Genomic DNA, 22,233 nt, shown 5'->3' with positions numbered 1-22,233 from the left:
AGAATTATTCCTATATACATCAAAACATTGTGAAACAAAGTTGGACACTGGTTCTTGCCATATACTGTTTATAAACAACAAACAGCACCAGTGAAATATATTTGGTGCATGAGGCACTCCACTTCTAGTTAGAGACCGGGTTCAGCCATGAGGCCTGATTCTGTTCTCAGATAAACCAATGTAAACCCAGAATAACTCCATTGCAGTAACTATTCGTATGCCTTTGTAATTCCAAAGTGAGAACAGAATTGGAACTTTTACAGTAATGTTTAGATTGGGATCCAAACATACCCAAAGTTCAGATGTGTTTGCAGAGGAATGGTGGAATTTGAAGGGCTGTAGAGGGACCCCACTGTCAATGATGCCATCCAAAGCCTTTTTGGTTCTTATTACAAAACACCTCATTTGGTAAAAGCTTCTCTTTGTCAGCACTGCATTAGCTAGAGTGCCACAGGTCAGCATTGGAAAGGCAAAGGTGTTGCAGGACTGAGGTGCATTGAGGAAATTTGCACATCCTTTACCTTGCACTTTTCTAGACAGAAGCCATTGATAAAACCACTATGAAAATAGAGACTCCTTCATATCTTGCAGTGGAATTATTTATTTTTTTTAAACTTGCTTCAGAACAGGGTTACGACTGTAAGTACGTATAATTACCGATTCAGTGTCTAACAGCAAGTGATTCTTCTGTATAGAGATCATAGAAACGTAGGGTTGGAAGAGACCTCAGAAGGTCAAGTCCAACCTCCTGCTCAAAGCAGGACCAATCTCAACTAAATCATCCCAGCCAAGGCTTTGTCAAGCTGGGACTTAAAAACCACTTGGAATGGAGATTCCACCCCCTCCCTAGGTAACCCATTCCAGTGCTCCACCACCCTCCTAGTGAAATAGTTTTTCCTAATATCCAACCTAGACTGCCTCCACTGCAACTTGAGACCATTGCTCCTCATTCTGTCATCTGCCACCACTGAGAACAGCCTCTCTCCATCTTCTTTGGAACCTCCCTTCAGGTAGTTGAAGGCCACTATCAAATACCCCCTCAGTCTTCTCTTCTGCAGACTGAGTAGACCCAAATCCTTCAGCCTCACCTCACAAGTCATGTGCTCTAGCCCCCTAATCATGGGTCTGAACAAACTCCACCAGAGTCTAACTCTGAATGTGGTCTAGGTTGGGATGTGAATGCATAGCACAGACCTGCCTATAACGGACTGAATATGCAAATAATACATCCTTAGGAAAAATTTGAATTTCATTTCATGCTTACAATTTCAAAAGTGTTTAAATCCCTGGGAGATTTTCTTGTCCCATTATGGGAAGAGACAATCTGGATTGTGAGTTTTGATTCAGGTCTATCTCCATATATAGCTAGGTTTTTATTTTCCCTAGGCAGATAAAGGTGGTGCTTTAAATGAGTAATTTCATGAAATGTACCTATTCTCTGCCTTGAGTAATCTAATTCTAAGATTACTCCTTTAAGTGTGCTTATGGATTGAATTTGGAATGCAGTGGCCCATTACAGGAACAGGTTTCATTCATAGGTACCATCAGCCTTATGCCAAGATATAGCAGAAAATAAAATACCTCAACAGCTGCCTTTGCTCTTTCAAATTCCTCCTCCAAGGAATGATTTCTGGAGAGGAATGAACCTCCCCAACGCTGCTCTTTGGTTGATCGTGCCTTAAAGAAATAAATAAAAAAGGATGATATGTTTAGTAAAAATCTTTCAAGTTCCTTCTTTCTTTCTTCACTAGCGCTGAAGGTGACCTTCATCTCCTGCAAAGCTGTGTGTTTCCCGAAGTGAATCCCCACCACTGCTTCAGTGGAGCAAAGTATCTTGTCATTCCCACAAGTTTCCTTTTCACTTGGGATTTAGGCATGAGGAAGAACAGAGTTTGGGTTGTGACAATAGATCCAAAATAGCCCCTTGAAGCTTCAAAGGGAAAGAGCTTCAGGATAGTTTAAAATACTGTACAACATTAAAATTGTGTGCCTCGAATAAGCCATCTTCACGCCCTGTCCACCCTCAGTCTGGTACACAGAAATTTGGCTGCTGGAATTCCTAATAGAGAGCTGTGAAAGGCATTCTTGCATAGATACCATTTTCTTTTTGGATGGACCGTATTCAACATGATTAATACTTTGTTTAAACAGACACAAGGTTGTTTGAGAACTGGATCCCATGTTCTGAGCCTCTATTACGTGAACCTCTTGTGTTATCACCCCAAATTCCCTGTTAATCTAAACATACACTGACAATCCCCATTGATTCTCTGAGAGCTTCACTTTCTGAATTTATGCCATATTCCCTGGCATTATCATATAATCAAGCCTTTGCTGTAGCCATTTCTGTAAAATACAATCTACTTGAAGAGACATTTAACTGAATTTTATTATTTTCAAATAGACAATTTCAAAGAGACAAGGTGGGTGATGCATTTATCTTTTATATGGTCCAATAAATGATATTACCTCCCCCATCTTGTCTCTCTAATATCTTGAGATGAACATGGGTATAATGACACTGTATACATACTTTAAAAAGGAAAACCAAAATACAATAGTATACCCCTGCCTCTGTCTACAAGACTTTTACAATGAAAAATCAGAGTTGGAGAGGTCTGAGTTGTAAATATGTGGAGAGGACTTTCCTTATGATGATAAAAGGACATGGGATTTGTAGGAAATGCATGGGACAGATTTACAAACATTTGCACAATTTCCTCACTCTTATCTAAGGGTGTGTCTAGACTACAGAGTTTTGTCGACATAAGTGGACTTTTGTCGACAAAACAATACCTGTGTCTACACTACCGCTGAGTTCTGTCGACATAACGTCAACAGAACTCAGCAGTTTTGTCGTCGCTGGTAAACCTCATTTTACGAGGCATAACGCCTTCTGTCGACAGAGTTCTGTAGGGTTATGTCTAGACTACAGGGTTTTGTTGACAAAGCAGCTTGCTTTGTCGACAGAACTGAATGTAGTCTAGACGCTCTTTGTCGACAGAAGCTTTGTCGACAGTATCTGTCGACAAAACCCTGTAGTCTAGACGTACTCTAAGTGATTCAGAATGGGCAGAAGAGGATTTTTAGACAGTTTGTGGGGCTTGGGTGGGGACTGTAAAGAGCGCTAGGAGACATTGTAAAGAGGAAATGAGGCTATACAGCAGTGAGAGGTAACCTAGGCTAGTGAGTAGGCCACATGAGTAGCCCTCCTTCATCTCAGTGGGTCACAAGACTGTCATAACCAAGACTGTCTCCCAGGACAGGGCTGTTTTGCTACCTGCGCTTGCTTGCCTAGAATTTGTGGGGTGTGCCAGTTGAACCGTAACAGTGCTTTGATTGGACGCAGAGGGAGCGCACCGCTCTTCCTATTAATATTGTATGCAATCAGCATGCACCTCACTTCAAAGGCCCTCGCTTTAAGAGCGTGTCACTTTTGTAAAACCAGTAGGAAAAAAACGACATGGATGAAAACCAGCAGAATCTGGCAACCCTGCGTGTGGGCAATGGTAAGCAAAATGTCTTGTGGGCCACATGTAGAACCCCAATGGGCCACAGGTTGCCCACTACAGGCAGTCCCCGAGTTACATGGATCCGACTTTCATCGGATCCCTACTTACAAACGGGGTGAGGCACCCCCGCACTAGCTACTTCCCCCCAGCAGACCAGGGAGACGCGAAGCTAGTGCCCCCCCCCCAGCAGACCATGGAGACGCGGAGCAGCTTTTCTCAGCAGACACCTCAGCTTGAGAATAAAGGACTGAGGGAAGTGAGGTGTGGGAGAATAAAACTGAGCTCTGGAGAAATGTTTGGCTAGAGTTTCCCCTACAATATGTACCAGTTCCGACTTGCATACAAATTCAACTTAAGAACAAACCTACAGTCCCTATCTTGTACGTAACCCAGGGACTGCCTGTATTGCTATAGAGGGACTTTGTGGCTGCTACTTTGTTTGCTTTAATTACTATTGTTTACAATGGAGGTGCATTTCATTCACTGTCCTCGGCAGGAGAAAATCGTGCCTGTTTTCTCTTCACTTGCTATATCAGTCTGTCATGCTGTCTCCTGATCATTAGTAGTAAAAGTATCTCGTTTGTCTTGACTTTTTAAGCCTTGAGTGCCTTAAGGACCTCAGTTATAATCAGAGATGATTCGGAAACATAGGGCTCAGACTTAAACCTAGGTCTGTGCTTTCCCAAAGGCGTAGGGGATTAAGTTCTGGGGAGTTCTTTCAGTTCTACTGAGAGCAGACCTAAGTCACCAATCTGTGACTCTGAAGGAATGCAAGTGTGAACTGGGTTTAGTGACCAGTCATACATTTTTGGATCCAGATGTGAACTTCCTCCAAAGGAGGGGAGGGATTTGTTTTGATTCTAAAATGAGGTTTGAGGTATCTTTAATCTCAACATCCTTTCTCATGTTTTATGTTCAACAGATACAATTGCTGTTGCCTGAGCATGCTGTAAATCTCCTTGACCCTTCATTGTTCTTCCTGTGCAGACCATTTCTTCTAGCTCTGCCTACAGCATATGCCACCCCAATTTTAAGTAGGTTATTCTTTATGTGTCTTAACAATACATATCTCCCTCTTTGTCTCCAGTTGCACATTCCAGAGCTTGGTTTGCCATTGTCACCATGACTGCATAGAATGAGCTGAAGGAACAATTGTTCTTTTTGACATCCCTAGCATGCTCTTCTTTGCAATCTATCCCACTGGAAGCACATTAGGAATATCCCCCTACAACTATTCTTTTTATTAAAAGAATTCTATTTAGGCTTTTGTACAAAAGGCGCACACAGTGCAAAGAACTATGTGAAGTCACTGCAAGGAACCACATGGTGACCTCTAGCCTTGCCAAATAAAAATTGCTGTAATTCTGCTAATTCTTAACCCTCACACTTGTCTTGAAGTTAAAACTCATTAGCCATTTGACTGCACATGGGCCCAACTTCATTAATTTACATTATTATATTTCTGACGGTTGTAGCTGGTGATATTTAATTACAATGAACCAGATTCATTCCGGCTGTAACTTCACACCCTTGACATTCAGGTTTGAAACTGACATGTGTTGTATCCACAAGAGGTGCAATGGACGTTGTTGTGATGAGTAATCTAATATTCAGAAGTATATCTACAAGCAAATGTACAGAATTCATCTCCAGGAGAAGCAGCACCATATAATAATCTTAATGCACATTCTCAATACCTAAATATTTTTTCTTTATGGGGAAGGATCCCTACAAAGGGTCAGATTCTAATCTCATGTCTGGATTTTTTTTTGTTTGCTTCTCTTAAATCTATTCCTGTGCTTGTGACTGCATGACATCCAGCCTGGTCCAGCTGTGCATGTACTCTTCATACATTTTTGTGCCAATGAGATTAGTTTACTGCAATGAAATCTGTGTTGGGCTCCCGAATATTGAACCAACACTTGCTGTCAGTGCAGAACAAGATGACGCAATTGCTTTTAGAAGTGGGCAGTAGGGATTCTGCCTTAACCACTGTTTCATGCTCTCCACTGGATGCTGCTGGCATCTGGATTAAGTCAATGACAAGATGCCTGCTGAGGGTTGTAGTCCTCTATGGTGACCCATGGTTGAGCTGAGTTCTCAATAGCTGCTGCAGTACTGAGGCAAATAACCCAGGACATCTGGCTGGGGGGGGGGGGGGGGGGAGGGGAGGGGAGAGGGGAAGTGTTTACTTTTAGCACCAAACTCCTATGTTGAGCTGGTTGGAAAATCTTATTTTTTTTCCGGAAATTTCCAAACTTGCATTTCATTAGTGATGAGGTAGAGAAAAGGGACCAGCAGTGGAGAGCAGGCAGACCTACCATGGAGCAGATTTCTGCTGTGGCTTTCTCCAACAAGGGAATGGGCAAACTGGAGAAGTAGCCAGGGGGTCTGCACAAAATGTGGTCCATATGGTGGGAGGAATGTGCAATAGCTGCTCAGCTCACTATCCACTGCCTCTGGGAGTGAAAAATCTTATTCTTCCAGTTCAATCGTTTTGTGCACGCTTTCCTGAACTTGCACTGCGCTTATGTGCAGTATGTGCTGCTGGTGAGTGGCATAAATAAGACTAATTTTGTGGTACAGTGGATCTCTGTTCCAAGTAATGGGTTACTTCCATTCCTGATGTAGCTTTCTTGATCTCATTAGAGTTACTAGCACACCAACTGTGGACTGATTTTTCTTACTGGCAGATACTAAACCACCTGACAAACATGCACTAGACTGATAATGTAAATGGTGAATTATAAATGTCTTTGTTCAGTTCTGATCTTCCTGACATCAGTGTAAGTCTGTAATAATTCCAATAGAATTCCAACAGGATGTGGACGCACTGGAGACAGTCCAGCGGAGGGCAACCAAAATGATTAGGGGGCTGGAGCACATGACCTATGAGGAGAGGCTGAAGGATTTGGGCGTATTTAGTCTGCAGAAGAGAAGAGTGGGGAGGAGGGAAGGGGGGTTTTGATAGCAGCCTTCAACTTCCTGAAGAGAGGTTCCAAAGAGGATGGAGAGAGGCTGTTCTCAGTAGTGATGGATGTCAGCACAAGGAGCAATGGTCTCAAGTTACAGTGGGGGAGATCTAGGTTGGATATTAGGAAAAATTATTTCACTAGGAGGGTGGTGAAGCTCTGGAATGGGTTACCTAGGGAGGTGGTGGAATCTCCATTCCTAGAGGTTTTTAAGCCTTGGCTTCACAAAGCTCTGGCTGGGTTGATTTACTTGGGATTGGTCCTGCTTTGGGCATGGGGGCTGGATTCACTGACCTCCTGAGGTCCCTTCCAGCCCTGTGATTCTAACAGTAGAAGTGGTGCAATGTCAAAATCAGACTCCACTTCCAAGACTGGGTGCATTTACGTCAGAGTTTCACTAGTCAGTCTTTAGATGAGCAAATCAGCACATAGAGAACTCTACTATCCAATGTCTGAGGGCAGCAGAGGCCAAATTTTGAAAATTGAGTTATTGAATAAGCAAACTATGTACCATTTGAAATGAACTATGTTAAGAATATTCTTTCAGTAGTTCTCACCATTGACATGGAAAAACTACATTGCAACAAGGCTAAATTCTATAGGACATTTCAGACAGATAAATTCACAGTGGGAATCTGTTAAGGTAGCTGGTACTAAAAACAACTTGGCACTATAGAGCATCAAAAGCTAAAATTGGGTATGACAGATGTAGAATACTGAAAAGGAAAAAGTCCAGAAACCATGACTGCTCCAAATTCTATTGAGCATTCTGACCTTCAGAGACGTTTTAAAAAAAAATAAAGCTCACAAAACTTACCATTGTAATTTTATATTAATGTAGTTCTGTTAATTGAAATTCTGCTACATGCAGGAGTTTTTGATTATAAAGAAAACGGAACATCTCTACTTAAATAATTTCAAGCACAGCAACACAAGCCATTCATTTAGAGAGCCTCTTCTTCACACTGGGGATGAAGCTAGCATGCTTCGTAACTGTCAGAAATGGACGGTGAATTGCATTAATGTGATTCTCTCAGGAGTTGCACATGAGAAACAATAGCAAATCTGACAAGTTAAAATCTCAGGTGTATGACTGCACCATGTTGCATATGCATGGAGTGACCTTTAATATTAAAGTCAAAATCTGTGGTGTATAAAGAGTGGTAAATGGTAAACCATAATAAAATTTTATTTTACCATACATCTTTGTGATGGGAGAGGGATGGAGTCTTAGGGGACCTTTAAGGAGGTAGAGAACTTTTCATCTATTGGTGGCAACATGACCCAATGAATGAAACTAACTAATGTTTGGTGGACTCTGTCCTGTTCTTTGTAGAACACTTGTGTGTGTCTCTCTCTCTCTCTCTCTCTCTCACACACACACACACACACACACACACACACACACACACACACACACACTGTGCACTTCTTGTCAGTGTCCACAGAGAAACTCAGGATTGACTGTGTAATGTTCTGCTTGGAGGGATGGGCATAGGTTGCAGAAGGGAAATTAGGAGGAGCCAGCAGGACACCTGTTTGTGAGCACATGGCTTGACTGTTACTTCTAGTGGCAGCATCTGTATATAGTTCTCTGAGCAAAGAACCAATCTAACTTTACAAGCATGGAGTCCTTTCCTGTTACTACCCAGCACATGGGACAGGAACCAGAATGGGCCATAGAAACTACACTGTTGTCTTGCCCTTCTGGTGGTTTTGCCACAATCACTTTGGGGCTATAATAAAGTATTGGCACTCTTGTTTCAGAAAAAAGCCTACAGAAGGGCTAAAATTCATGTCCATAATCATAGACTCATAGAATACTAGGACTGGAAGGGACCTTGAAAGGTCATCAAGTCCAGTCCCCTGCCTTAACCAAATAGACATTTATCTAACCATCTCTTAAATATCTCCAGAGATGGAGATTCCACAACCTCCCTGGGCAATTTATTCCAGTGTTTGACTACCCTGACAGTTAGGAACTTTTTCCTAATGTCCAACCTAAACCTCCCTTGCTGCAGTTTAAGCCCATTGCTTCTTGTTCTATCCTGAGAGGCCAAGATGGACAAGTTTTCTCCTTCCTCCTTATGACACCCTTTTAGATACCTGAAATATATTCTTTCGTTGGGGATAATTTTCCACATGTGACTATAAGAAGGCTTTTTGCAACACTTCTGGAAATACGCTTTGTATGACTCAGGAGGTGAAAACAATTTCCACTTACCAGGAATAATAAACATAGGGCACTGAGTCAGTAATTTGAGCTTATCTCTTTTACTTTGGTAAAGTCATTTCAACCCTTTCTTATTTTTGATGTTACTTTTATGGAAACTTGTCTAACTGAACACGTGCAGTGTTAGGGCGTGAGAAGAGGGCATGGCAGTGCAGGGGCTAAACAAAGCCTTTTTGCCCAGCTAGCCCTGCCCTGCTTTAGCTGTAGCCTGGTGGGAGGATAAAAGAAAGGAGCCTGGCTCACTTAGCTGCTGACCAGCAAGGAGACAGGAGTGTGGTTTTGCAGCCCGCAGGACGTACACCAAACCCTGTCTGCTTGGACAGCCACAGGCGATGGTAAGCCTCCAACCCCACCCCCTGAGACAAAGGGGAGGGGGAAACCTGCTAGAAACTCTCACGGAGAGGGAAAATCTGGACTCTTGGGGCCACGGCCCAAATTTATGGCCTGGACTAATACAGTGGGCCAGAGTTCCTAGGCCTGGGGCATCCACAGCAGTGGTTTGCACCCCTTTCCCACCAGTTAATCCCAGGACCTAACCACTAGGTCATCTCGCTGCCAGGGAGACCTGGCCACATGCAGCATAAAAAAATAGAGGGTGTGTGGTTTTTGTTGTTGTTGCTTCTGCAGGTACTCTGCTTGAAGATTAATAGGCAACAGATACAAAACTACAGCATTTGAACTAAATTTGCAACTGCTCTTACAGAGTGCCACGTATTACAAATTCTATGAATATCTACTTGATTTAGGCACACCCAGGGTACACACTAGCTTGCTGCTAATCAGAATTGCTAAACTGAAAAATACATTCACAAAAAGGGGTGTGGAAGCACTTAAAACTAGATTGACCAAACCACAAGACAACATACTGTACAGGGAAATGACCAAACCAAGCTAGCAGGTCTCCATCACTAACATATGCCAATCTATTGTATAAAATATAAAGAAAGAGGAAATCATTCTAGTAGATTTAGTGCCAAGGTACACAGGAGAATAATTTCAGATTTTGCAGCTAGATGAACACTGGTAAAGTAAAGAAGGAACATCTGGTGATTAAACCTCAAAAATAGATCAATTGGTGGCTTTGTGCCTTGTCTGTGGAATTCAGATATTAATATTAATACCCACCTGACATGGGTATTGCAAAGCATTTTGAGATCCTTGGATTGAAGATGCAGTATAAGGGGAAATTATTACTATTAACTACAGTAGCTGCAGCCTTACATCATACCTCCGCCATATTGCAAGTGCTTTGGCTGGTAGAATTATAATTCAAAATGATCTGGACAGACTGGAGAAATGGTCTGAGGTAAATAGGATAAAATTTAATAAGGACAACTGCAGAGTACTCCATTTAGGAAGGCACACTAAGTTGCACACATACAAAATGGGAAATGACTGCCTAGGATGGAGTATGTAGCCAGACATGAACCCCCATTTTAACATCCATCTTTGTCTGCTTGAAAGCATGCAGGGCACATAAGAGCAGAAAACAGCATGATCTTTGAAAACCTTGGAGCAGCAGGTTCAGATATGCTGGCTCAGTGACCATGGACAACTGTAAGCAGAGATAAGAGGGTGGTCAAACTAAGAGGCTGCACAAAAGTGTCCTTGACTTAACCCATATTGATATGAACACACAAAAGTCCGCGGGGGGAGGAATCTCCCGCCCAACAAGAACATCCGGCACTCCTAATTTAGCTATCTTCCTTTCTTACAAGTGTAAACTAACTTGAAACTTGTTTGTAAGAACTGGCGCCACAAAACGGACCAGTACAATTTGGCATCTTAAGATAAGAAAGAGACTACGGGCCCCCAGGGGTATAAAGATGAGTCCAGCAGCACACTTACTCTGAGCGTCAATCTACCACCTATCTGCTGGTCGGGTTTGGTGTTTGACCTCCCGAGGTTCCAGAGGGGATGCCCACCTCGTATTCGTCTTTCCGAGGAATTGAGAGACCGACCCTGGCCTGACACGCTGGAGTCGAGAGGCACAGAAGGGGGTAAAAATTGTACCTGGATGTGGTCCTTTGTTTAAGTGTGTATATATATATATATATACATAGTGTTAGAGCTCTTTAAAGATTAAGCTGTCACTTGGTACCATTATTTCTATTTTCTATCTTTACCTTTTTCCTGTAATCATTTTTAAGACCTATATATATATTTGCTAGCATTTAAGAAATAGAGCAATAGCCATTGTAACCATATGATTTATAAGCTTCTTTAATAAACCTGTAACTGTTTAAGCTTTAACCTGACTCCTTCAGTTGCTGTAATAGAACCAAGCACAATTTAAAAGAACTTCAGCCGGTCATAAAGGGACAGACATAGGGAGAACTTGGGCGTTTGGATCTGTGTCACTCCCAGGTGACAAGATCCGTTGGGGCACCTTTTCAGCCTTTCCTAGGCTGCCCGCTGCGAAGGAACCCCTGTGTTCTAGCAGCTAAAATCTAAGGTGTAATAAGCTAATGAAACGGATCTGGGGGTCACAGTGGACCTCAAGCTAAATATGATTAAAAAAAAGAAAAAAACCCATTGTTCTGAGATGTATTAGCGGGAGTGTTGTAAACAAGCCATGAGAAATAATTCTTCTGCTTCACTCCACACTGATTAGGCCTCAGTTGGAGTATTGTGTCCAATTCTGGGTTCTACATTTCAGGAAAGAAATGGACAAATTGGAGAAAGTCCAAAGAAGAGCAATAAAAATAATTAAAGGTCTAGAAAACATGACCTATGAGGCAAAATTGAAAAAACTCTGTTTAGTCTGGAATAGAGAAGACAGAGGGAGGATATTGTAATAGTTTTTAAATACCTAAAAGGGTGTTACAAGGAGGAGAGAGAAAAATATTATCCTTAAACTCTGACAATAGGGCAAGAAGCAATGGGCTTAAACTGCAGTAGGGAGGCTTAGGTTGAACATTAGGAAAAACTTTCTAACTATCAGGATGGTTAACCACTGGAATACATTGGGTAGCTGAAGAATTTCCATCAGTGGAGATATTTAAGAGCACGTTACACGAACACCTGTCAGAGATGGTCTAGAATGGTGCTCGATCCTGCCACAACTGCACGGCACTGGATTTGATGAACATTCAAGGTCCCTTACAGTTCTATGAGTCTATGTTCCAACCTTGATAGAACAGTGCAATTGTGCAGGTGAGAGCTCAGAAGCCCCTTTGCATGTGTGCATTACAGTACAGTCCTTACCACAAGTCTTCCTCTGCAGAGGTACAGAATCTAAATTTAGAATGTTGCGGACTCTCTCTCCAGTAGAGCTTATAGTTCCACTTGGCAGGCTGCTAGACCCACCTGTGCATATCATGATAAGCACTGAAGCAGGGTTTCCCTCTTTATATTCTCAGACGTTCCTCAGCTGTGGAGAGGCCAGCTTGGACAGGAAAGTTTGGGAAAAGGAAGTTTTTTAGCATCCTCAAGGCCAGTGGGGCCAACACACTTTCTGGGTGCCGGGGCAAGGTGGGGTAACTCCATGCTCCTAGAAGGGGTGGGGCTCAGCAGCCAGCTCTCAGCACTACAAGGAGTGCACCTGTGCTGTGGCTCCCATCTCCAGGCAGCCCTCAGCTCAGTGCTCTGGCAGCAATTTAAATGGCTCAGGCCCCAGGGCAACTGCCTCTGTTGCCCCTCCCATCGGTGGACCTGCTCATGGCACCTTTCTGTTAGCATAATAAAAGGAATCTTAAAGGGGCAATGGATTATTAGGGGAAGGGGATTTGTGTGGCACAGGAACTAAAGGGGACTGGGACAAGGGACACTAGAACTACAATGTACAGCAGCAGCACTCTCTCTCTACTACAGTGTGTTCTGGCCAAATCCTGCCTTCTCCTACAACCACACTCACCCCGAAATCAAAAGGTTCCACCTACCTTCAGCTATACAAAAGCAACTCCATGTGTTTCCACGCTACTGCATAGGTGGATATGAGAACAGAACTTGGTTTTAAATATCCAATTCATTTGTAAAGTAAAAATCTGTTCACATATTCGGTCAACAAGCTTCTTGCTGTTCTTTCATTATTATTGGGTACTGGGTGAAGTGTATATAGGATTCCAGAATGCCGAAAAGCTCAGGATCAACTATCTGGGGGTGTGTCTACACAGCACCCCAAACTTGAAATAAGATATGCAATTTGCGCTATGCAAATTGTGCATTTTATCTCAAATCTATTTTGAAATTTGAAATTCGATGCGTCTACACAGCGCCAAATTTTGAAATAATGCACTCTTTCAAGCCATCCCTTAACCCTCGTGCAACACGGCTTACCAGGATGGCAAAATAGCACGCCCATTATTTCAAAAAATATTTTGAAATAACGGGCAGTTTGTGTAGATGGGGGGGCGGGTAGCTATTTCCTGTACCGGAGGTATCCTGAAATAGTCGTGCAGTGTAGATGTACCCTAAGTTGGCTTCTTTTCATGTTTGGTCTGTAAAAGCATGTTCTTGCATTAGCTGGATTAGGAGTTGGCTTGGATGCATGAGATTTGAGAAGATTTATACTGGATTTAGGAGAAAGATTTAGGCTAGAGTTCTGAAGTATTCCAACATCATTTTTGTGCACATTGGAATTTCCCATCCTGCTCTTGCCTCTTCTCCTTCACTTTCATTATTTCTCTCCATCCTTCTTCTGCACATTCATTTCCAATTAAAAATAGCAAGTTCCATCTGGAATAGGCATAATGCCTTTACAGGGCTGGTGGTATTATACAAGGATCCCAGATTGATAATGAAGTGATGCTATGAGGATCCTAAAATGAGGATTTCATTTCCTTAAATCCTTTGCAGTAAGAGAGGTAAAACAGATTAATGGATCCTTGCAGCACAGCTACACAAGCATTTCTTCAGCACTCATTTAGCATGGGAAGTAAATAATCTAATTTACACTGATGTTTTTGAACAATTCATTGGAGGAGGAGATTCTTGAGGAAATGGAATGAAGGAGGTAAATGGGCCCATTTGTGTGAATCATGTCAGTTACTTAAAATCTTGCTGTTATGTAGAATAGATAGGAGCTTTCTTCTTTATGTATGACTCAATTTTTTTCTTCCCCATCTCAGTGATTTCCCTCATGCTGTCTCTCTCCACATTCTCCTGTCACTTTCATTCTACTTTTTGACTGTTTTTCCAACCACTTACTTTTCAAATCCTGTGGTCTGATTTTTCAGGGACATTAGTCCCTTTGTGCTCCTCCCAAGTTTTGTTTTTGTTTTTTAGAAATGCCAGTGTAGATCCAAGCAAAACTTGTAAGATGGGTGAGTACAAACTCAATTATGTGAATTAGTGGTAATTAATGTTGTTATTTTGTTTTCACTAGCACCTATGCTAGGCAACCTGTAAATATAGCAGGAGGTTTAGTCCATCTTCAAAGACCTTACAAGAGGAAAGGCAAGCAAACAGCCACAACAAGAATAGGGGAATGAGGCATAATATATAACCTCAAGTGATCATGGTGTAAATTGGCATAGCTCCACTGACTTCCATTGACCTCTGACAATTTACACCAACCGAGGATGTGCCCAGCTGTGTGTAGTGTTCATATTCAGCTGCAAGATATAAAATTGTCTCTCTCTTACTTGAGTCTTTGTTGGATATAGGTTTATTTTAAATAGGTCTCTTTGGGCATGTCTAGACTGCAGGGTAAAAGTCGAATTAAGATACGCAGTTTCAGCTACGTCAGTTGCGTAGCTGAAGCTGAAATAGCTTAATTTAGCTTTTGGCGCTGTCTACACACTCTTCCTTCAACTTCCCTTACTCCTTATAAAATGAGGGTTATGAAAGTTGGAGTAAAAAGTCTGCCATCTCGAAATTATTGCAAAATAACAGGCTTGCTGAGTAGATGTGCACTTTATTTCGAAATAACATCAGTTATTCCGAAATACCGCTGCTGTGTAGACGTACCCTTCACATTCTTCAGCTTATGGTTGATTTTGAACACTCCTTGTTATGTTAGAAAGCCCAGTGTAATTCCTTTTATTTTTCTATTTTATTTTTGTAAAGGAAAAGTGATTCACTTTTTGTACTGTATTAAGTATGAGAGCTTTAAAGTGCTCACAATAATAAGACCGAATTTTATCCACAAGCTATTACTAGCAACAAAAATGATTTAAGTAACAGACCTAAAATGATACAATTGAAGAAATGGGTTGGCAATATGTGATTTGATTGTAGTTGTGACAGTAATACATAACAACTCTACTGTGCTATTGATTTTTATTTTATTTTATTTTTTTAGTGTGCCAAAAATTACTCAGCAATGTCTGTCTTTTTTGCAGAACAGTAATGGAAAGTTACTGCATTGAAATAACTCATGTTTTTTCAAAGGCCCCTTTTCTTGATATGGCAACAGTTTTTCTAAATAATGTTTAAAGAGCTTTACTTGAAGTACAATGAATGTTAAGGGAAAAAGAAAATTCACTCGCAGATCTCACAAAACAAAAGAATAAAAGTCAACTCTGAAGAGAAAATCTAACAAAACACTCTTACATCTTAACTCTTGAAAAACCCCATTCATTCCTAAGTCTTCTGTTCATATAGATAGGACTTTGCATCATGGCTAGAAGCAAAAACTGGGACTATTTCAATCCAAAAAAGAGAATTCCAAATTTGCTGCTATGATTCATAAGACCATGATCAGAAAAATGGAAAATGTAAGATAAGTAATCAGTGATCAGTGGGTTTGTATTTTGGTATATGCTTTTAACATAAATGATTAATTCTTGGAATCTGTTGACTGTCTTCCAATCACTTTTAATTATTGCATTTTATTCTGCTGTTCCTGATCAAAATGTTATATAATGATGATAATTTTGTACTATGAAATTCCCCAATCCACAAGGAATGGTACATTTTTATTGGTGTTTCAATAGTAAATATTTATCTAATTGTTTTCTTATTTATTAGCATCATTATGATTATTCAGACAGTGAGAGTCATAGCCGGGATGATAATCATATATCAATTCTCCACTTCTACTGGAATATACTTCCAAGGAGATTTATAAGTTAAAAAGCATTAGCCCCTGGCTACAGTGGTCATTCAGTGCAGTAAGAAACATGGAGATGAGAATATATTTCAAATGCCTATAATCTGCTTTTGTAATGTAATGCATTATGTGAAGATTTAGCTGCATAATTCTCATTGAGTGAACTGATGATGCTGAAAACACCCAGTTTACAGTTCTCTCAGTAGTTAAGAGTAACACAATGAAACAGTTCCTGCTTGCCTTATCTGTGTGACTAGATCTAATAAAATTGCTCACCTGTGTTGCAGGTACTAATTCTAAATCTGATGCTGAATTGGACTCCAAGGCACTCTTGACAGTAGTCAGTTCAGACTGCGATTTGTTCTCTGTAGACCTAAAAATAATGCATTTACACATTCATCATTGTACACCAAGAAACTGTATCTGTCAGTTTAATAAATTCATAATGAATAATTGGGTTAATTTTGTTAGTGAGGTAATTTTTATTGGGGGACACTGATAGTGCATTGATTTTTCTTCCTTAGTTCTGTCACACATTTCAGTCCCATGCAAAACCAACACAACCCATACTCATAGAAGAGATCTGGAATCTGATTTGCCATTATGCAGGTTAAGCCAAGGAAGTTACTTTGTCATAAGCATAGTATAATGAAATGGAGAATCAGGCCAATAGCAGTGTTCTGTCCATTTTATACCTCGGTAAACTGAGGCACAGAAAGGTTGAGTAATTTGCCCAAAGGCACTAAGAGTCAGAATGTGAGCAAAGATCAGCACTCCAGAGCACCTGGCTGCCAGTCCCTTACTCCGACCACACCCCTCTCTCCTTGCCTCGTAGCTTTGTTTCCTTCCTTTCTAAGTTCTACAAGTGATAACAGAAATGAAACATGTTGGATCAAATTCAGTCCTTCTGTTGGTAGGTGAAGCGCAAGTGAAAATTTCAGAGGGTATGTCTACACTGCATACTTATTTCAAAATAAGCTATTCTTGAATAGTTATTTCGAAATAGCACATCTACACTTCAGGGAAGCCTCAAAATTAGTCTGAGGCAGACTTCCCTAGTGTAGATGTGCTATCTCGATTTAGAGTCCCAAGAGGCACTGGGGAGGAATAACTTATAATGGTCCTGATGAGGGGCTATTTCAAAATAGCAACAGTGGAGCATCTACTCATGCCTTATTTCAAAATAGCTATTTCGGAATAGGCATTATTCCTCATAGATTGAGGTTTACAGATTTTGGAATAAGCCATCCGTTATTTCAAAATTATTTCAAAATAACAGAATGGCTGTGTGGACATGCGCATTGTTATTTTAAAACAACGCTAGTTATCTTGAAGTAACAGTGCAGTGTAGACGCATCCGAAGAGAAGATCACAGTGATGTAAATGGTGGTGCAAAATTGGCACAGGTGCATGTAAATGGTAATGTAGTAATTTGACAGTGGTGTGCAAAATGAGCATGACTTATATGCAAAGAAGGCAGCAGAAATAAGCAATTAAAAGGAAGACCTCCATACAGGGCCCAATTCTACTCTCACTTATATCTCCTGAAACCTAAACTCAGTCATATTGCAAAGAGCAGAAGGGAAAGCAGAATTTGGCTTGTCTATTTTACCTTGCGTTCTCCTGTTAGTTGCTTTTCCTTACATATATGTACATACATCTTCTGTTCCTTGGTGTGTGAGTTGCCCTCATTTCCACACTGACTGAATGTAGTCCTAGTTGCATTACATTAACACTTCCATTCGCCTGTGCCCATTTCTGGATCACATGTCTGGCAAGTATCCCAAACCACATGACAGTCTGGGGAAGCTCTGGATTACTTCTGAATTTTGGTTGAAATGAAATTGCTGTATCGTTAAATTCCTTAGTGTACATGGATTCTAACATTTGCAGTCAGAGCGGTACCCTGAAACCAGGGACACTGGATGGTGGTTAAATCTTGTTGCCTCCCATTCAAGTGGGAGTAACTTAGGACAGTGAGGCTGTGTCCAGACTCAGGGGTTTTTTCGGGAAAAGTAGCCTTTTCCCGAAAAAACTTCCCCTGCGTCCAGACTCAAGCCGCGTTCTTTTGAAATAATTTCGAAAGAACGCGGCTTTTCTTTCGATGGCGGTAAACCTCGTTTCACGAGGAAGAACGCCTTCTTTCGAAAGTTCCTCTTTCGAAAGAAGGTGTTCTTCAATGTAAATAGGGCTTCCTTGAAAGAGAGCATCCAGACTCGCTGGGTGCTCTCTTTCGAAAAAGCGGATTGCTCTTTCGAAAGATCCGCCTGCAGTCTAGACGCGATCTTTCGAAAGAGGCTCTTTCGAAAGATGCTTTCGAAAGAGCCTCTTTCGAAAGAAGCCTGCAGTCTAGACATAGCCTGAGAGAGCTGCAGCCTAAGGCCTTGTCTACACTGGGAGGTTAGGTCAAACTTAGCTGCATGAAGTTGAATTTCTAAACAATGAGTCCACACCACCAAGCCTGTTCCATCAACTTTAAGGGCCATTAAAGTTGAATCTGGTACTCCTGCTTTTATGAGGAGTAATGCTAAATTCAACCTTGCTTGGTCAGCTTTACGGTAGTGCAAACAGTGCTGCGAAAATTTAAGTTCTTGGCCTCTGGGAGATGCCTCACAGTGCCCTGTAGTGACCACTCTGTCCAGGGCTTTCAACTCTACTGCTCTCCATGTGAACAGGAAAACCTTGGAAAAATTTGAATTTCCTTTCCTGTGTGGCCAGCGTGGCCAGCAAGACCTCAGAAGCACACTTGACCACGAATGCCCATGGTAGCAAATGAGCACCAGCACGGAGCATGCCGGAGATCCTGGACCTCATTTCTGTGCGACGAGAGGAATCTGTTCTTGCAGAACTATGAGCCAGTAAAAGAAATGCAGATATCTATGCCAAGATTGCAAGGAGCATGGAGGAGAAAGGATATGCTGGGGACACTGAGCAGTGCCATATAAAAATAAAGGAGCTGAGATAGTCATAACAGAAGACAAAGGAGGCCAATGGATGGTCTGGATCATTGCCGCAAACATGACACTTTTATGAGCAGCTGCCTGTGATCCTAGGAGGGAACCCAATCAGCTTCCCTAGCCAGTCCATGGATTCCACCAAGATGCTCCTCAGGCAGACTCGGGCAGCCGTGTGAAGGACAGAATGGGTGAAGAAGAGGAGGAGGAGGAGAGTGCTCAGACGCACGAGGGTTAACTTTTGTCAACAGCCAGGACCTTTTCATAACTTTGGGGACAATCTCATTTGCTCATCCCCAAAGAGGCATGGCTTGAGCCCCAGGCCAGCCCTGCCACCACTCTGAGACCCTTTCCCCCTTCCTGCCCGTATAGGCTCATGGGAACGGAAAGTTGCACTCTTCTGGCAAACAGGGGTTGCCTAACACATGGGTGCCATGTGAGTCCCTGCCTTGCCACTCCCAGACCCCCCTCCCTCCCCAAGTTTGAGCCTTGTAAACCACTGTCCCCTGCCATACCTGCCACTGTCCCCTGCCATACCTGCCACCAAACCGAGTCCAGCTGCTGCCTTAAGAGCTGTGGCATACCTTCTGAATAGAGGCCACTTAAAAGCACAACTGTGGCCTTGTACACCATACAGCCCTACTGCCTTTAGACAGACCTTCCTTTTATTCTAACAGATCAGGTTTTGTGCTCTACAGTGTATCTCCTGTAATGTTTGCCCTTCACTTCTTGTTACAGTGGGAACAGCAGCGATCCTGCTGCACACTCCCCCGGCTCTGCCAGCTGTCTGTCTGGCACAAATCCACAAGTGAAAACGGAGCAGGGATGACATGTTCAAGGAGCAAATGCAATCTGCCTAGTTGGACAGGGAACACTTGAGCGAATGGAGGAATATGCTGCTGCTAGAGATGAGAGCGGAGCATGAGGACAGAGAGCTGGAAGTAAAGAACCAGGAGAGAGTCTTGACGTCCATCGTGGATGTGATGGATCGCATGGCAGCCTTCCAAGATAGTTTGATACACAAGCCCCCCCTCAAGCCCTTGAAGAATCCAATTCCCTCCTCACCAAGTTCCATCACATCCTCTCACCAGGGAGAAGTCAAAGACCGCCTCACACTCAACCCCCCAGGGATTGAGGGCTATCCTTTTCACAATCGTGATAACCCTTAACCCCGTCCTTGCAGCTTCCACCATGAGCTCCTTTTCTGTCCCTGCTCTGTCCCCTAAATAAAAGCGCATGATTTCTGAACAACTTTTTTTTTTTTTTTTTTTTTTTTTTTGCTTGTGTTGGGATGGGGAAGGTTTACAGGCAAGCACTCTGAATGCAGAAGCACCTTGTTGAGAGCAACATGCATGCCTCTCAAAACTGGCCATTTATAAAACTGTTTTCAAAGCCTCTCTGATTTGCAGTGCCCTCGCTGTTTGCCCTAGTGTCTGGCTGCTCATAATCAATGGGTAGGCTCTGTGCCATAAGCCCCCCTTCCCCTTGCCGGATAACTTTCCCCCTTACTCTCACATATATTATGGAGCACACAGCAGACTGTCACCACAATGGGAATGTTGCGTTTGCTGAGGTCTAACCTAGGCAGTGGACTGCGGAACCTTTCCTTTAAATGCCCCAAAGCACATTCTACCATTCTGCACTTGCTCAGCCTGTAGGTGAACCGCTTCTTACTGTGGTCCAGGCTTCCTGTATATGGCTTTATGAATCATGGGAGTAAGGGGTAAGCTTGGTCGCCAAGGATCACTATTGGCATTTCAACATCTCCAAAGATAATTTTCTGGACAGGGGAAAAAAAATTCCAGTTTGCAGCTTGCTGAAGAGGCAGGCATTCCTAAATATGTGCTCATCATGCCCCTTCCTGATCATTCCATGTTGATGTCAGTGAAATGGCCATTGTGATCCACCAGCACCTGCAGCAACATTGAGAAATACCTGTTGTGGTTTGTATTCCCCAGGGTAGGGATCTGCGTTCTGTCTATTGCCCCACTGCAGCTAGGGAACCCCAGTGCAGAAAGCCCTCCACTATATCCCCCATGTTTCCCAGAGTCACTATGCACCATAGCAGAAGGGTATTGATTGCATTGGCTACTTGAAGCACATCAACTCCCACTGTAGATTTCCCCACTTCAAACTGATTCTCAGCTGACCAGTGGCTGTCTGGCATTGCAAGCTTCCACAAGGCTATTGCCACATGCTTCTGCACTGTCAGAGTGAGTCTCATTCTGGTATTCTTGCACTTCAGAGCAGGGGAAAGCAATTTGCAAACTTCCATGAAAGTGGCCTTAAGTTTTGCAGCCCCTGCTGATCATCCCATTCCTGCATTATGATGTGGCCTCACCAGTCTGTGCTTGTCTCATGGAACCAGAACTGGTGTTCCACTGTATCCAGAGGATTGAATACTGGTGGCATTTGCCAATTGCTCAACTCAAGTGCTTCACAGAACAGTATGTTCATGGCCTCCTGAGATTCTTCCTCTTGCTAGCAGACCCTGGATACACTCTGGATATACTCCAACATAAGGGTCACCATGGTTAATATTATTGCCATAATGCTTTGATGCTCAATAGGAACCACGATGGGTTCCATGCTTGTGTTGCTATGGCATCTGCATAGATAATCAGGAGAAAAAAGGGTGGGAAGAGACAGTTTGCCATTGCTTGCAAACGGGAGAAGTTGAGGAGGGAGGAGATGAGTGCATTATGGGATGCTGATGGCATGTGCCGCAGGTGGTGCTGGGTACAGTTTTTGTGCCAGTGTGCACTGGGAACATAACCCAGAATGCAAAAGGATGCAAGAACTGTGGGATAGCTACCTACAATTCATCGCTTTCAGTGTTGATGGTAGCTATATTGGAGACATGCTATTTCGAACAGCGTAGTGAGAACATGCACCTTCATCTTTACAAAATCAGGTGCTAAAAAGTCAGCCTTTATAAATTCAGCCTTATCTCATAGTGTAAACATGGCCTAAGGAAGCCAGTCTGACCAAGTTTGTGTGCAGTGGAAGGGTTTGGAGAGCAGAACATCCACAAGCAAGAGAACAAAGTCACTGTCGGGTGTTAATACTTAGATTCTTAGAGCCTGAGAAAGTCAGAGAGAACTCACAGGAACTCAGAGACACAGAAAGCATGGGTAGGAGAGAGAGAGGTATGCTTTTGTAAGAAGGGGTCCTTTTTAACTGGAGGACCACCTGAGGATGAAGGAAGCTGGCTGCACTCCATCATGAACTCCATGATTCAGAAGAGAAGCCATGTGCAGAAGGGAGGTCTGGACTCCTTAAGGATTCTATTCTATGCTCAAAAACTGCCAATAGTGATGAGGAAACAGGTAGAAAAATGTAGACAAGCATGCTGTCCATTTTGCAAATTTGTCATGCTATCTAAAGAGTGATTTGTTTTTGGAACATTGACAAAGCCTCTCTGTCTGCTTCATCATCAGGTGACTGGAACACTTGTGCCTATACAGCATGCCAGAGTGACCAAGCAAAAAAGCAGTGCTGCAGCCTGCCCAGACCAAGGGCAGGATAGCAGCACAAAGGTCTAGCCTACTGGGACCCTGACACAGCA

At 42.5% G+C, this 22,233-nt stretch overlaps 1 protein-coding gene across 1 annotated transcript in view; it reads right to left on the bottom strand.

Annotated features, from left to right (window-relative positions):
• The window catches only part of PEX5L (peroxisomal biogenesis factor 5 like), a 77,082-nt gene that overhangs the window by 23,546 nt on the left and 31,303 nt on the right, over positions 1-22,233 (bottom strand). Inside the window, exons 5-6 of the mRNA XM_075938036.2 lie at positions 15,988-16,084; positions 1,582-1,677 (exon numbers count right to left, since the gene is read on the bottom strand). Of these exons, the coding sequence (XP_075794151.1) occupies positions 1,582-1,677; positions 15,988-16,084 (193 nt within the window). The remainder of the gene's footprint in view (positions 1-1,581; positions 1,678-15,987; positions 16,085-22,233) is intronic.

This window comes from Pelodiscus sinensis, chromosome 10 (genome assembly GCF_052426305.1).
Source record: "Pelodiscus sinensis isolate ZL-2025 chromosome 10, ASM5242630v1, whole genome shotgun sequence".
In the NCBI taxonomy this organism is placed as follows: Eukaryota; Metazoa; Chordata; order Testudines; family Trionychidae; genus Pelodiscus; species Pelodiscus sinensis.
This window is presented reverse-complemented; position numbering and strand designations above follow the sequence as displayed.